Source organism: Coffea arabica, chromosome 2c (genome assembly GCF_036785885.1).
Source record: "Coffea arabica cultivar ET-39 chromosome 2c, Coffea Arabica ET-39 HiFi, whole genome shotgun sequence".
NCBI lineage: Eukaryota > Viridiplantae > Streptophyta > Magnoliopsida > Gentianales > Rubiaceae > Coffea > Coffea arabica.
The window spans coordinates 4,607,979-4,620,540 of record NC_092312.1 but is presented as its reverse complement, the minus strand read 5'-3'; the positions used below and the strand labels follow the sequence as shown (position 1 = coordinate 4,620,540).

Below are 12,562 nucleotides of genomic sequence, written 5' to 3'. Positions count from 1 at the left end.
ATTTAGTCCCTAACTAGATTTCCAATCATTTTTTGGTTGGAATCCATCATGTGCAAGGCACGTGATCATTTTTGAAGGGTAAATTTATCAAATTATATTTTACATAATCTGATCTATAGTCCTCCATATTTTATAAAATAAATTTTTTCATCCCTCACATTTTATAAAATGATTTTTTTCATCCCTCACATTTCACAAAATGAATTTCTCCATCCCTCACATTTCAATAAATGAATATTTCTATCCCTCACTAATTATGTGTGTGAATGCATTTTTTTTAAACACATGTATATGTATATTTGATTTTGTTTAATAATAATAGCATAAACACATGTATGTAATTGCGCCCAACTTGTGGACTATCTTCTCTTCTTGTATGATTATGACTAATATTTACCAATAGAACCTTAATTTGTATATTCTTATTGTATTTTGACCGAAAATAGTTTTATTGGCCAAATTGACAATGAATGCAAGATTTTTTACTAGCTAATACCAGATGAAATCAAATGATCATGTATAATATATGGTATTCGTATTGTTAAGTGAAATCAAATAGACACATACATATATTTATGCTATTCGTATTATTAAACAAAATCAAATATGCATATACATGTGTTTAAACAAAATGTATTCACACACTTTTTTTTAGGATTTCCCTCACACACATAATTAGTGAGGGATAGAAATATTCATTTATTGAAATATGAGGGATGGAGAAATTTATTTTGTGAAATGTGAGGGATGAAAAAAATCATTTTATAAAATGTGAAGGACGAAAAATTTGTTTTATAAAATGTGGAAAACTATAGATTAGATTATGTAAAATATAATTTGACAAATTTACCTTTCAAAAATGATCACGTGTCTTGCACGTGATGGATTCCGGCAAAAAAATGATCGGAAATCTAGTTAGGGACTAAATTTGATCGATGTGAATATGTAAGGGATATAAAATTATATTTTTAAAAGTGAGGGACGAAAAAAGTCATTTTACAAAATATGAGGAACGTTTTGGACGATTTTCCCTTCTCCAAATCCAGATACTTATCTCCTTCTCTCTCTCTCTCATTTGTTTTTTCGGAATCTCTTTCCCCGGTGTCTACCTCTTCTTTATCAACTTTCGATTTAATAATTTTTTTAATTTTTACAATATTCTTTTTAAAATTCTTTGGAGAAGCTGGAGTACTAAATGAGGCGAGCTTTTGGTTTTCAAACTCGAACTTGTTAATGTAATGAGTCGAAAATTGTGTTTAAGCTTGGTTCATTATAGCTATATCGGATCAAATTCGAGTTTAAGGTCGACTCGTATTGAAGCCGAACTCGAACAAATTCGTGTTCTAAAAAACTAAAATGTGCTTGTATATATTGTTCAACTTTGCAATTAAAAAACTATAACCAACTTAATTTCCATATTGAATGAGAAAATTTTCACCAAATATAAGAAGATTACCAATATTTAAACAAAATAAAATTCTAAACAATCGAGACAAGATAAATCTACATAATTACTATGAACAATTAGTAATATTGGTTTTAAATAAATGTACGAACGAGCTTACACTAACTACTCGTGAGTCAGTCGAGCAAGCTCGGCTGGTTTATAAACGAGTCTCATTTACTGTTTGACCTCAGATCATTTAATTAAACAACGAGTCGAGCTTGAACTTATTCAATTCGAGTCAGACTAAACTCACGAACTGCTTCTTCATTTAACAACTTTAGGAGAAACTACCTCTAGTCCTTGACTATTGACCCAATGTTTGGGAAATGGAGTGCCAATGTCATCACTCTTAATATCTTCTCGTTATCTGTTATTGAAAATTGAGTGATCTGTGTAATTGTGGTCTGTGTGTGTTAGGTCAACTTGAGGACCAAATAGTTGCGGAGTCGACACAAACGGTATGTGCCACAATTTATATACTCCTCTGATATGAAAAACAACAAAACTAAGTGGAGGAATCATGATATGATATAGCTTTTCGGCGGGTCTATTTGATTTGTAATCCCCAGGTTTCGTTCTCGGGCCAGACATCATAACCAGATATGAAAATTTTTGGACGGTTATATGAGGATTAAAGTTATGATTTGTCCATATCAATCCCACCACTGATTGGGATCTAAATCGTCTTACCATGTCACTACAGAAAATAAATAAACTTCAGGAAGTTCGTGATACTTGTTCACCGTGAAATGGGTTTTCTTTCACACCCTTTGCATCACGTAGACGCCTGGACGGTGGCAAAGGAAACCCAGGACAAAATACGTAATATACGGTTCAACTAAAAAACCCAAAAAAAAAGGAGGGAGAGAGAGAGCTATTACCCAATGTCCTGTAAAGAAATATGGTTCATTTTGTTGAAAATTTGATACAAACAGCATCTCTGTTCTGTTGTGTGTGTGTGTGTGAATATACTTGTCCTTTGTGCAGTGAGACACTGAGACTGTGGTAGCTAAAAGTGTGGGAGACCTCATAGGCCTTAGTTGAGGCCATCACTAATTTTGGAGCATCATCATTTCACACGTTCAGTGATCCCCTCTCTGGTAAAGATCTTGGACATATTGCTGGTAAGGACTTCTGTATGTAGACGGAATCTGCATAGATGTCTCCCAGACTCAGAGAAGATGTGAACCTCAAGTGAATTCCATTTGTGAGGCCTACAATTCATTCATGTGAGAATATCCATGCATGTAGATTACGGTTTATGATCTCTAACCAGTTAATAAGCCTAAGCCCCAGTATTTGGCCATTATGATTTTTTGAACAGAATATGTGAGGGAGACATGACACTCGGCAAGGGAAGACAAGTTGCTACAATTATAAGCGAAACAGTTTTCGATGGTATGCGGTTTGTAGTATTTTGATAGGGGAATCTATAAAAGAGAGTGAGTGACACGGTACTTAATCAACTCTAAGTAGTTCCTCTTGTCTTCTAAGTTCTTAGTCGCATTGATTTGCTTGCGATAATTGAAAAGATAGGTGTGACAAGATACTGAAAGAATCCCTTTTTGTTCAACTTTGTGATTGATAGCCTGCTGAGACCATCCATTGCTCAAGTGGCCAAAGTCCATGTATCGATGAACCAGTAAATCTCTGATGCGATTTTCTGAGTGTATGTACGGTGATGAACTTCACCGGTTGCTCTCAGAACATGGGATGGGGCAAGCAAGCTCCGCGCTCTAGCTAGGACCATTCGTGTTATAATCAAATAGCATCAAACATAGAATTATATATGTATGCAACACCAACAAGCTTCGTTAAGTTAATTTATCAGATATTTAAAGTTTTACACATAAAAAGGGTTTGAATTTTGAAACCGAATTAAAATAAGCCTGTAAAGAATATATGCCCCAAAAAATCGAAGGTTGAATGCAATTGGACGAGTCTTCGTTTATGTATGATCACTACTAGTCGAAAACCTCCATGATGTGAAGTCAAGAATGGTCCAACCTCCAAAAGCTTCGAAAGCCTTTTTTTTTCCCGTCATTGTGGGTGAACATAAAATTGAAGATTCCCCATGATGTAAATGAGACCATGCAAAAAGCCTCATGCATGCATGGTTGATGTTTTGGCGTTGACGTGTTGGAAGATTGGTCCAGCATTCAGGTGATGAACTTGCAGATAGAACCAGGGTTGGATTGGTTCTATCGTTACCTGCAAGGCTGCAACACATATATTTGACAAGCTGCGGGGACACTTTACGTGGTTTTGATGCCCAGTTGACTTAAGACTGTCAAACGTAAAAACTAAAAACAACCTGTGACTGTGATATTAAAAGATAAGTCGTTGATAGATAGAAACCAACAGTGGACAGGGGAAGTTCTTAAGGCTTCTGTTCTTAAGGCTCCTCGATCGTCTATAACTCTCCCTTTCTGGGAAAAAGAAAACCAATAACTAAGAAGCTGTTTTTGAAAAAACAATGATCAGGACTCTCTTATCTTTTTTGGTATACACTTGCATTCATTCAATCGTGGCCATCTCTGAACTTCTAGTTATTTTGGTGGTTGAGTTGGGTTGGGTTAGTGGGCACCGGGCACTTTAACACACTTCCAGAAGATTTCCGAACAGCAAAAATCTAGAAGTGTAGTTAATTTCGCTGCAGCTGCGCGTTACTGTAAAAAGTTTTTAGACTTTAGAAATGGGATAATTTCAAAATCTCCCTTGAGGTTTCTTAAAGTTTTACTGCCCTTCTTTAAAGTTTTAAAAATTTCATTTATCACAAATTGCACAACATTTAGAAATTTAGATTTTTTTCGCTGCAAGTGAGATTTGAACCCCCACCCCCAAGGAGGGACTTAAGCTCCTCCCTGGTGGCCACTGAGCCATTGGCCCAGTGGTTCTTACAACTTAGATTGTCTTTATACAGATATGTGGAGACAGAGAGATAGTTAAATGTTTGCTAACTATATCAACCATAACTTGGAATGTAAAAAAAATTACTCCCTCCGTCCCACTTTAATAGTCCTGTTTCTTTTTTCACACAGTTTAAAAAAAAATAGTTAACTTTGTTGGAAAAGTAAATTTAGATTGCTATTTTCCTAAAATACCCTCACATTAAATATGGTACAACTTTATGGGAACTTGAATTGATGATAAAAAAAGAATCAACTCTCAATAAATGAGGTAGGTTTATAGTAACAACTACTTACATTGAATAAGGGTATTTTAGGAAAATTAAATACAACTATATTCTTCAATTGGAAAGTGGATTACAATTTGGGACAGATGAAAAAGGAATACAGGACTATCAAAGTGGGACGGAGGGAGTAATTAATTTACCATCTAAAAAATGAGCCAATACTTGTTGTATCTTTTCTTAGTCATATACTTGACAAATAAAAGGTATTAGGCATAATGCACCTAACAAATAAAAAAATTCTGACATGAGAAACAATTAAGTTGTTTACAAAGTAAAATAACCATAAGTTGTAATGTTAAAACAAAAAATTCTAATTTGGCATCTAAAAAGGCTCCAATACTGGGCACCCTTTTTTCGATTCAAGTGCTTGACAAATAAAGGAATTAAATATGAGCAAGTGTTAGTTCTTCTGATTCTTCTTATGATTGTGGTGATAACAAGAATCTTAAGGTACGAGGAACAAAAAGTTTTGTTTCGTTAAATTTTGAAAGTTTTTTATTTTTGGTTGCAAAAGATAGAAATTTTTCATTGATCACGCGTAGTAATGCCCCATAACTTAAATCAAATAATTAAACTGACTAGTGCAATAGCTGGGGAGCATTTTTTGGAATGTATAAATCTTCTCACACATGATATTATTTTTTATAGTTGCTATTTTTGAATTGAGCTAAATTATTATAAGGGCAGCTCCAATGGGGGTGTAATGGGGAGCCATTACACCCCTCCATGACACGGCTCCCCATTGGAGCCGTGTCATGGGGAATACACGCATCACATGTATGATGCGTGTAATTCATTGAATTTTCTTCCTATGGCAACGGTAAAATTTCAGCGAGGGGCAGATTTAACATTTCCAACGGCACTATTATTTCCAACGGCACTATTTTTAGAATTCTATATAAATACACAACACTTTTTACTAAAACATATCCCAATATTTTACTCTATTATTTCTTTTATTCTCTCACACACTTCTACTCTCTCACTCATTTAATTCATTTTTTGTGATTATGGATGAAAATTGGAGTAGTTTTACAAATATGTTAAATGCTCCAAATATAGAAAATTCATCATCCTCACAAAATCAAAACCCCCAAAATTTTCCAAATTACCCATTTCTGGTATTCCTACAAATGTGCAAAATTACGTAGCAGCATTTGAAGTATCAAATATTTGTTTAATTTCCTACATAATTATTTTTAAAAAAATAACAATATATTATTTTTGAAACATAGAAAAAGATATATTATTCAAACTTAAAAATTAATAATATCATTTTTAGAAAATAAAAAAATTCAAAATGTACAAAATTTAACGAAAGTTAGTACTTTATTTTTTAAAAATAACAAAATTAGTTTTAAAAATTACTTTATTTATTTATGGGATATGAGTTATGCATTATTAAAATAAATATTTGATTAATTGTGGACCCATGCTATTACACCTTGTGGAGTGTAATCCATTGTGAGTGAAAGTGTAATAAAAGAGGATAAAGTGGAATGCTGACGTGGCATGTGGATTACACTCCACAAAGTGTAATAGCATTGTGGATGCTCTAAGAAAATCAGTTTTGAGGGAAGTTAGTGATTTTGTTCAAGAGGGTATTTCAAATTAACCCTTCAAAAATTTTATCTGCATTAGCAGCAAGTGCATGTCAGGAATCTAGTGTCATTTCAAGATTCGCCTCGGAAGACAATTCCGAGAAGCAACGGCTCAAGTCCAATCATAGTTACCCTAATTAAACACCCAAGTTTGAGACGTAACCCCTGAAAATCTTGCAAATAGTTATGGATTATTGCCTCAAACAATCGTAAGGGGATTAAAACTACTCGCAAGTAGCGTTGCACCCCCAAAAACGCAGATGGTGGATATAATGACAATAATGCTCAAATCATAAAATTCAGATGCTCTTTTTGTTATGTTATAATGGTACGGATGCATGGGATCAAATTGCGTTGGAGCTTAGTTAGTTCCATATGGATCCAACCTCCAAGTCTTCTGCAGTTAATGCTGCACCATACACTCCAGACTGGGGTACACTACAATAAATAAGGACATTGATTAGTACTTAAGGTCCGTAGGTGAATCCAAAAGTCAGTAATTGTCTTTTTTTTGGTGGTATTTTGTGGGATTACTTTAAGTGTTGTTTATAAACTTTTTGTTAAAAAAAAAAAAAAAGAAGACCTGTTGGTGAGGTCGAAAGACCAGAGTGAGTGAGTGCTCTTTAGTGCTGAGTAGAGAGTCCCTGTTCCCTCTCCCTGTGCCCCACATCGTTTGTTGAATGTGTGCGTGAGTAGTATTTAAGGTTCATGGGTGCATCCAAAGGTCACCCTGTGTCCCACATCGTTTGTTGAGTGTGTGCGTGAGTAGTACTTAAGGTTCATGGGTGCATCCAAAGGTCAGCTATTGCCTTTTGGGTGTATCTTGTGGGATTACTTTAAGTGTTGTTTATGAATTTCTTGTCAAAAAGATTAAACTACTCAACATAGACATTAAGATAATAATATGCAAAATTACAATAATCATCAAAATTCAAGCCGTTACATCTACACCAAAAACTGTCCTCTGCAGTTACTCTTGTGATCGCTGAAGATCTTTGTCCGTCCCATACCGCTAACCCCACATTCCATACTCCCCCCCCCCACAAGAAGACAAATATACAGCAGGCAAGGATGGTTCAAAAGGCACCTTTTTTTATGCATTACAATATTAAACATCATTTGAGTAGAAAATTATTTCGAGTAACACAATGTTGTATAACTTTTGATGATGTAATATGTGTGAATTAAAAAGGTGATTAGAAAGATAAAATGTGATTGAAAAATATGTGTTACTATACGAGCAAATTAATAATATTCACAAATAATGATTTATTCAAATACATCCAATTCGTCACAGTGTATATTTGTGTTCACTTGGAAGGAGTGGATATGCCATTTCAAGAAAATTTTGGTTTAGAACTAAAATTTGTACTGTCATAAAATTATATATATATATATAAATAATTTTTATATACACTATTAATGTATACACTATCACGATTGGATATATAATATAAGAGTAAATTTTAAATTTTAGATTCAAATTTTATACATATATCATATATCTAAGATTAATTCTATATATAAAATACCCAAAAAAATATAAGATTAATTTTACATATATAAGATTAATTCTATATATAAAATACCCAAAAAAAAAAAAAAAAGAAACAAAGAAAGTGGGAGCGACGGTGCTTATCACTTGCGTCCAAAAGCAAAAGGCATCGCCGCCTATTTATAGCTGACTTCCCAACGCTCCCAGCTTCCCACTCCACTGCTCTCCGACAAAACCATCAACACCACCCAACCTCGCCTGCCAAGGTCCATCCACGCAATTCAGCCAAAGCCTTCGTTCGAAGCTTTTATCTTCGATTTCCCGCCCAATTTCCCGAAGTTTTACTTTGAATAAAATGGAAAGTAAAGGTTACACACAAGATGGCACTGTTGATCTCCGGGGACGTCCAGTGCTCGCCCATAGGACTGGCAAATGGAAAGCTTGTGCTTTTCTCGTTGGTATGCATCTTCCTCGATATTTACTAATTCTCTCTTGCCAACGACTTAGCTCAAGCTGTTGTAGAAGTAATTTAACACTTTGTACTATCACATGGAGTAAAACATATCACCAAAAGCTTCTTTATTGCTTAGTTCTTCGTTCATTTTTCAAGGAGTCTCCGTGAACTTGTTCGTGTAGGGCTCGAAATTTTTGTTGTTTTTTTTTTTCTTATGCATATTGCCATTTTATCTGGGACAGACAAATATTTATGTCTCAGAATCAGTGAACTTCTTGTAGAACACGGGTAACTGTACTTAATAGGACATCCAATATTCTTCAAATTATTTGCTGTCTACAGGATGCTCCAAATTATCCCTTAAAGGCGATTGGTGCCATGATAGTTTTCCTAAGAGGAAGCTAACCTCGTAGAATATCAAAAGGGCAGGGTATTACGAACAAAAAACCATAGGAAAGCAACAAGTGTGAAGCAAGTTTGTTACTCAGTAGTGTCTTTTCCTTGGTTTAATTGATGATGCAGGGTACGAAGCATTTGAGAGGATGGCTTTCTATGGAATAGCTTCCAATTTAGTGGTTTACTTGACGACCCAACTTCACGAAGACACAGTTCCTTCGGTTAGGAACGTTAACAATTGGTCTGGGGCAGTGTGGATGACACCAATTCTGGGCGCCTATATTGCTGATTCTTACTTGGGTCGCTTTTGGACCTTCACCATCTCATCTTTGATCTATGTCATGGTAATTATTTTTTTTTTAAAATGTTAGTTAAAATATTTTCTTATCTTATCTCATGTCTTTTCCACATTAACGCACTAAGAATCTTCCAGATAAAGATTGTGATTCCAACCTGGGATTTCTTTTCCATGGCTCCACCGGCTACACCTTTTTCGTGATTCCGTCTTTATGCACTATCTTTAAGCAGACCACTCGTCCGGCTTGTATTTGCGTTCACCACTTGCATGATCACCTGTTTTCGGAGGCCAATAATGTTCATGATTTGCTGTCGTGGGACCTGTTAATTACCCATCAAATGTTATCTGCTTCAGTCTTTTGTCAATCTCCATGCCACATGCTAGTGCTACATATTTGGGGGAAATATTATCGGATCCGTTGAATAAATGTTATAGGATTAACTTTTAGTAGTGCCATTTAGTTGGTATAGTTGGTACTGGTACATGTACCAGAAAAAGAATATTCCATGGTATTAACGCATGGAGCAACATGTAGAAAAATTTTGCTTCTTGTGATCGTTAAATTGCATATGCACTTCTGAATTTGTGACATTGGGATCGAAGTTGTATTTTCGTTACTTAGTCTAGCCCCCTAAGTTGTTTCACCGGTACAGTACTGGCGCCATTGATCTCCAAGTACTAAATTTTACTGCCAAAATGTTTTTAACAGGGCATGGTACTTTTAACAATGGCGGTTTCCATCAAGCATTTCAAACGAACTTGCATAAATGGAATCTGCAAAAAGGCTTCTACTTCGCAAGTAGCATTCATCTATGCTTCTCTCTACATAATTGCCATTGGGGCTGGTGGAACTAAACCGAATATATCAACCTTCGGCGCTGACCAGTTTGATGATTTCAATCCGAGTGAGAAACAGCTCAAGGCTTCATTCTTTAATTGGTGGATGTTCAGTACCTTCACTGGTGCTCTATGTGCAACACTTGGCCTTGTGTACATTCAAGAGAACTTGGGTTGGGGATTAGGATATTGTATCCCTACTGCTGGACTTATATTATCCTTGATTATATTCTACATTGGCACCCCATATTACAGGCACAAAGTTAAGAAGGCCGAGAGTCCTGCGGGTGACCTATTACGAGTCCTTGTCACTGTAATTACCAATAGAAAGCTTGAGCTCCCCATCCACCCATCTCAGCTTTATGAGCTTGACCAGCAGTATTACCTTAATACAGGAAAACGCCAAATCCATCATACTTCATTGTTCAGGTGAGAGTGCTTCAACATGATTAATCACGTACATTAAAGTTTCGTTTGTTTTGCTGTTTCGGTGTTGCCTAAATATTACAAGCTGCATATAGTTACCTAGAATATCTGCAATGATTTACAAATTTGTTCGATATATTGCTAATATGAAAGATGTCATCTGATGGACATTACTCGAGTCTTCAGTGATCACTTCGCTGCAACTAGAATCACCTGAGTTTAAATGTTATCTACATAGAAGACACAAAATAATTAGCTTAAGGGCTGAATTAAAATGGCTGGCTGAGGTTTCTGGACGAGTAATACGAGGCATCATGAAGTATTCATGCTTTCTCATCGTTCAGGTCCAAAAATCTGTACATTTTTGTTAGAAACAAGGTGAGGGGACCTGCCAATAGTGTGCATTACAACTATCCTCTGGAAAAACTGGTAGATTGTTGCATGTAATGTAGCAATAAATATTAGCCATGTGCAGTCTTATTATAGCTTCATGCATGGTGTCTCTGTCAAGCTGGTCCTGAAAATGGGGACGTCTCTAACTGCGCCTGCCCGGTAGCCACCAGTCTGTTATTTAAAGAAAACTCCATAAGCAATAGGCAAAACGTACTGGTAGTGGCTACAACGCTGAGTCGCCTTGCCAATGAGGGCACTAAAACAATAGCACTCATTAATTGATATTGAATCTACAGTAGCAACATGAATAGGTTACATCGTACTTCTCATTTGAAGTTAATGCGGGAAAATTTGTGACCATTACTGGATGATTCCCCTGTTATTTGCTTCGTTTCCATCACATCAAGTGCCCAGAAAAAGGATAGAGCAATGCAAGCTGAACCACGAATTTTACATCCTAGTATCTTCTTCATTGCACACGATAAAGTTCAAATCTATTGCCCTTGAGCTGTCATGCAAAATCTTATCTAATCCTTTCTCCTTTTATTTCAATTTGCAGCATCATTTGTTAATTCAAGTTTAAAATGCAACAACATTCCTCGAAAGTGTTGCATAAAGGGCCCCCTAGGTGGCCATTGCTTTGATATTTATCTGCTTAGGGTGACTAAGTGATCATATAGACATAAACTCGAGGATATGTTTTGTTTTTCAGTAGCATAAGCCAATTTTCTCGGGTTTATCCCTCTACACGCTTGTCCCCTGAAAGTAATAGCTCCGGGTTATAATACTCCATTACAAGTTTGAGCTGCTTTTGAGCAGTTTGTAGTTTGTACAAGACGTCCAAAAAACATTGTGGAAGATATGACGCTAGTAACGATAATGATTGAACGGGTCTCACTTGCGAAAAGCAGTGTGTTTTGTTTGGACTATGCTGGTGGGACACTATTTGAAGAAATGTATGGATCAAATGACGTTTTAGAATCATTCAAGAACGTCCAGACATTGGTAACTAATGAACTAAATTCTATATTCAGGTTCTTAGACAAGGCTGCAATTAAGCAAGATGGGGACGGGTCACGGAGGCAACCGTGCACGGTGACTCAAGTGGAGGAATCAAAACTAATCCTGGGAATGGCCATGATATGGCTTGCAACCTTAATCCCCAGCACCATCTGGGCACAAGTCAATACCCTTTTTGTCAAGCAAGGCACCACTTTGGATAGACATTTGGGCAGCACCTTTCAGATTCCTGCTGCATCCCTAGGGAGTTTTGTCACACTCTCGATGCTACTCACCGTACCCATGTATGACCGTTATTTTGTGCCTCTGATGCGTAAGAAAACAGGAAACCCAAGGGGGATCACGTTACTGCAGAGGCTTGGAATTGGAATTTTGATTCAAATATTTGCAATCGCGATTGCATACGCAGTGGAAGTAAGGCGAATGCACGTCATTAGACTGCACCACATTAAGGGGCCTGAGGAAATTGTGCCAATGACTATTCTGGCTTTACTTCCACAATATGTTCTGTTGGGGATTGCTGATGTTTTCAATGCCATCGGATTGCTGGAATTTTTCTACGATCAATCGCCAGACGACATGAGAAGCCTCGGGACTACGTATTTCACGAGTGGGATTGGCATTGGGAATTTCTTGAACAGCTTCTTAGTGACAATGGTGGATAAAATTTCGGGAAGCCATGGGGGGAAGAGTTGGATCGGGAAAAACCTGAATGATTCCCATTTGGATTACTATTACAGCTTCCTTCTTATCATATGTACCATAAACATGGGAATCTTTTTGTGGGCATCAAGAAAGTATGTTTACAAGAGGGAATCAATCGAATTGAAGGTTGGGTGTCTGGAATTGGAGAGCAAAGCCTTGGACGCATCTCCGCTGGGACTGCCTGTGTAATTTGGTTGTATTAGATAAATGGCGAGAGAATCAAGATCCGTTTAAACTTGAAATAGCTGAACGTATCTTGCTTTGTATCGGTGTTTTATTTTTATTTTTCCCCCA

The 12,562-nt window shown here is 36.3% G+C and overlaps 1 protein-coding gene across 1 annotated transcript; it reads left to right on the top strand.

Moving 5' to 3' along the window:
- Positions 1–7,925: 7,925 nt before the first annotated feature.
- Positions 7,926–12,562, top strand: LOC113725303 (protein NRT1/ PTR FAMILY 5.1). Its single transcript, XM_027248408.2, has 4 exons — positions 7,926–8,197; positions 8,716–8,933; positions 9,597–10,153; positions 11,578–12,562. Exons 1-4 carry the CDS (start codon positions 8,095–8,097, stop codon positions 12,455–12,457), a joined length of 1,758 nt encoding a protein of 585 aa, XP_027104209.1. The 5' UTR covers positions 7,926–8,094; the 3' UTR covers positions 12,458–12,562.

What these genes read in the sequence shown, in the direction of transcription:
- LOC113725303 (XM_027248408.2), top strand. Translation starts at nt 8,095, where the DNA reads ATGGAAAGTAAAGGTTACACACAAGATGGCACTGTTGATCTCCGGGGA. An exon ending in AGCTTGTGCTTTTCTCGTTG is followed by an intron (nt 8,198 to 8,715) that starts GTATGCATCTTC and finishes TTGATGATGCAG; the next exon opens with GGTACGAAGCATTTGAGAGG. An exon ending in CATCTTTGATCTATGTCATG is followed by an intron (nt 8,934 to 9,596) that starts GTAATTATTTTT and finishes TGTTTTTAACAG; the next exon opens with GGCATGGTACTTTTAACAAT.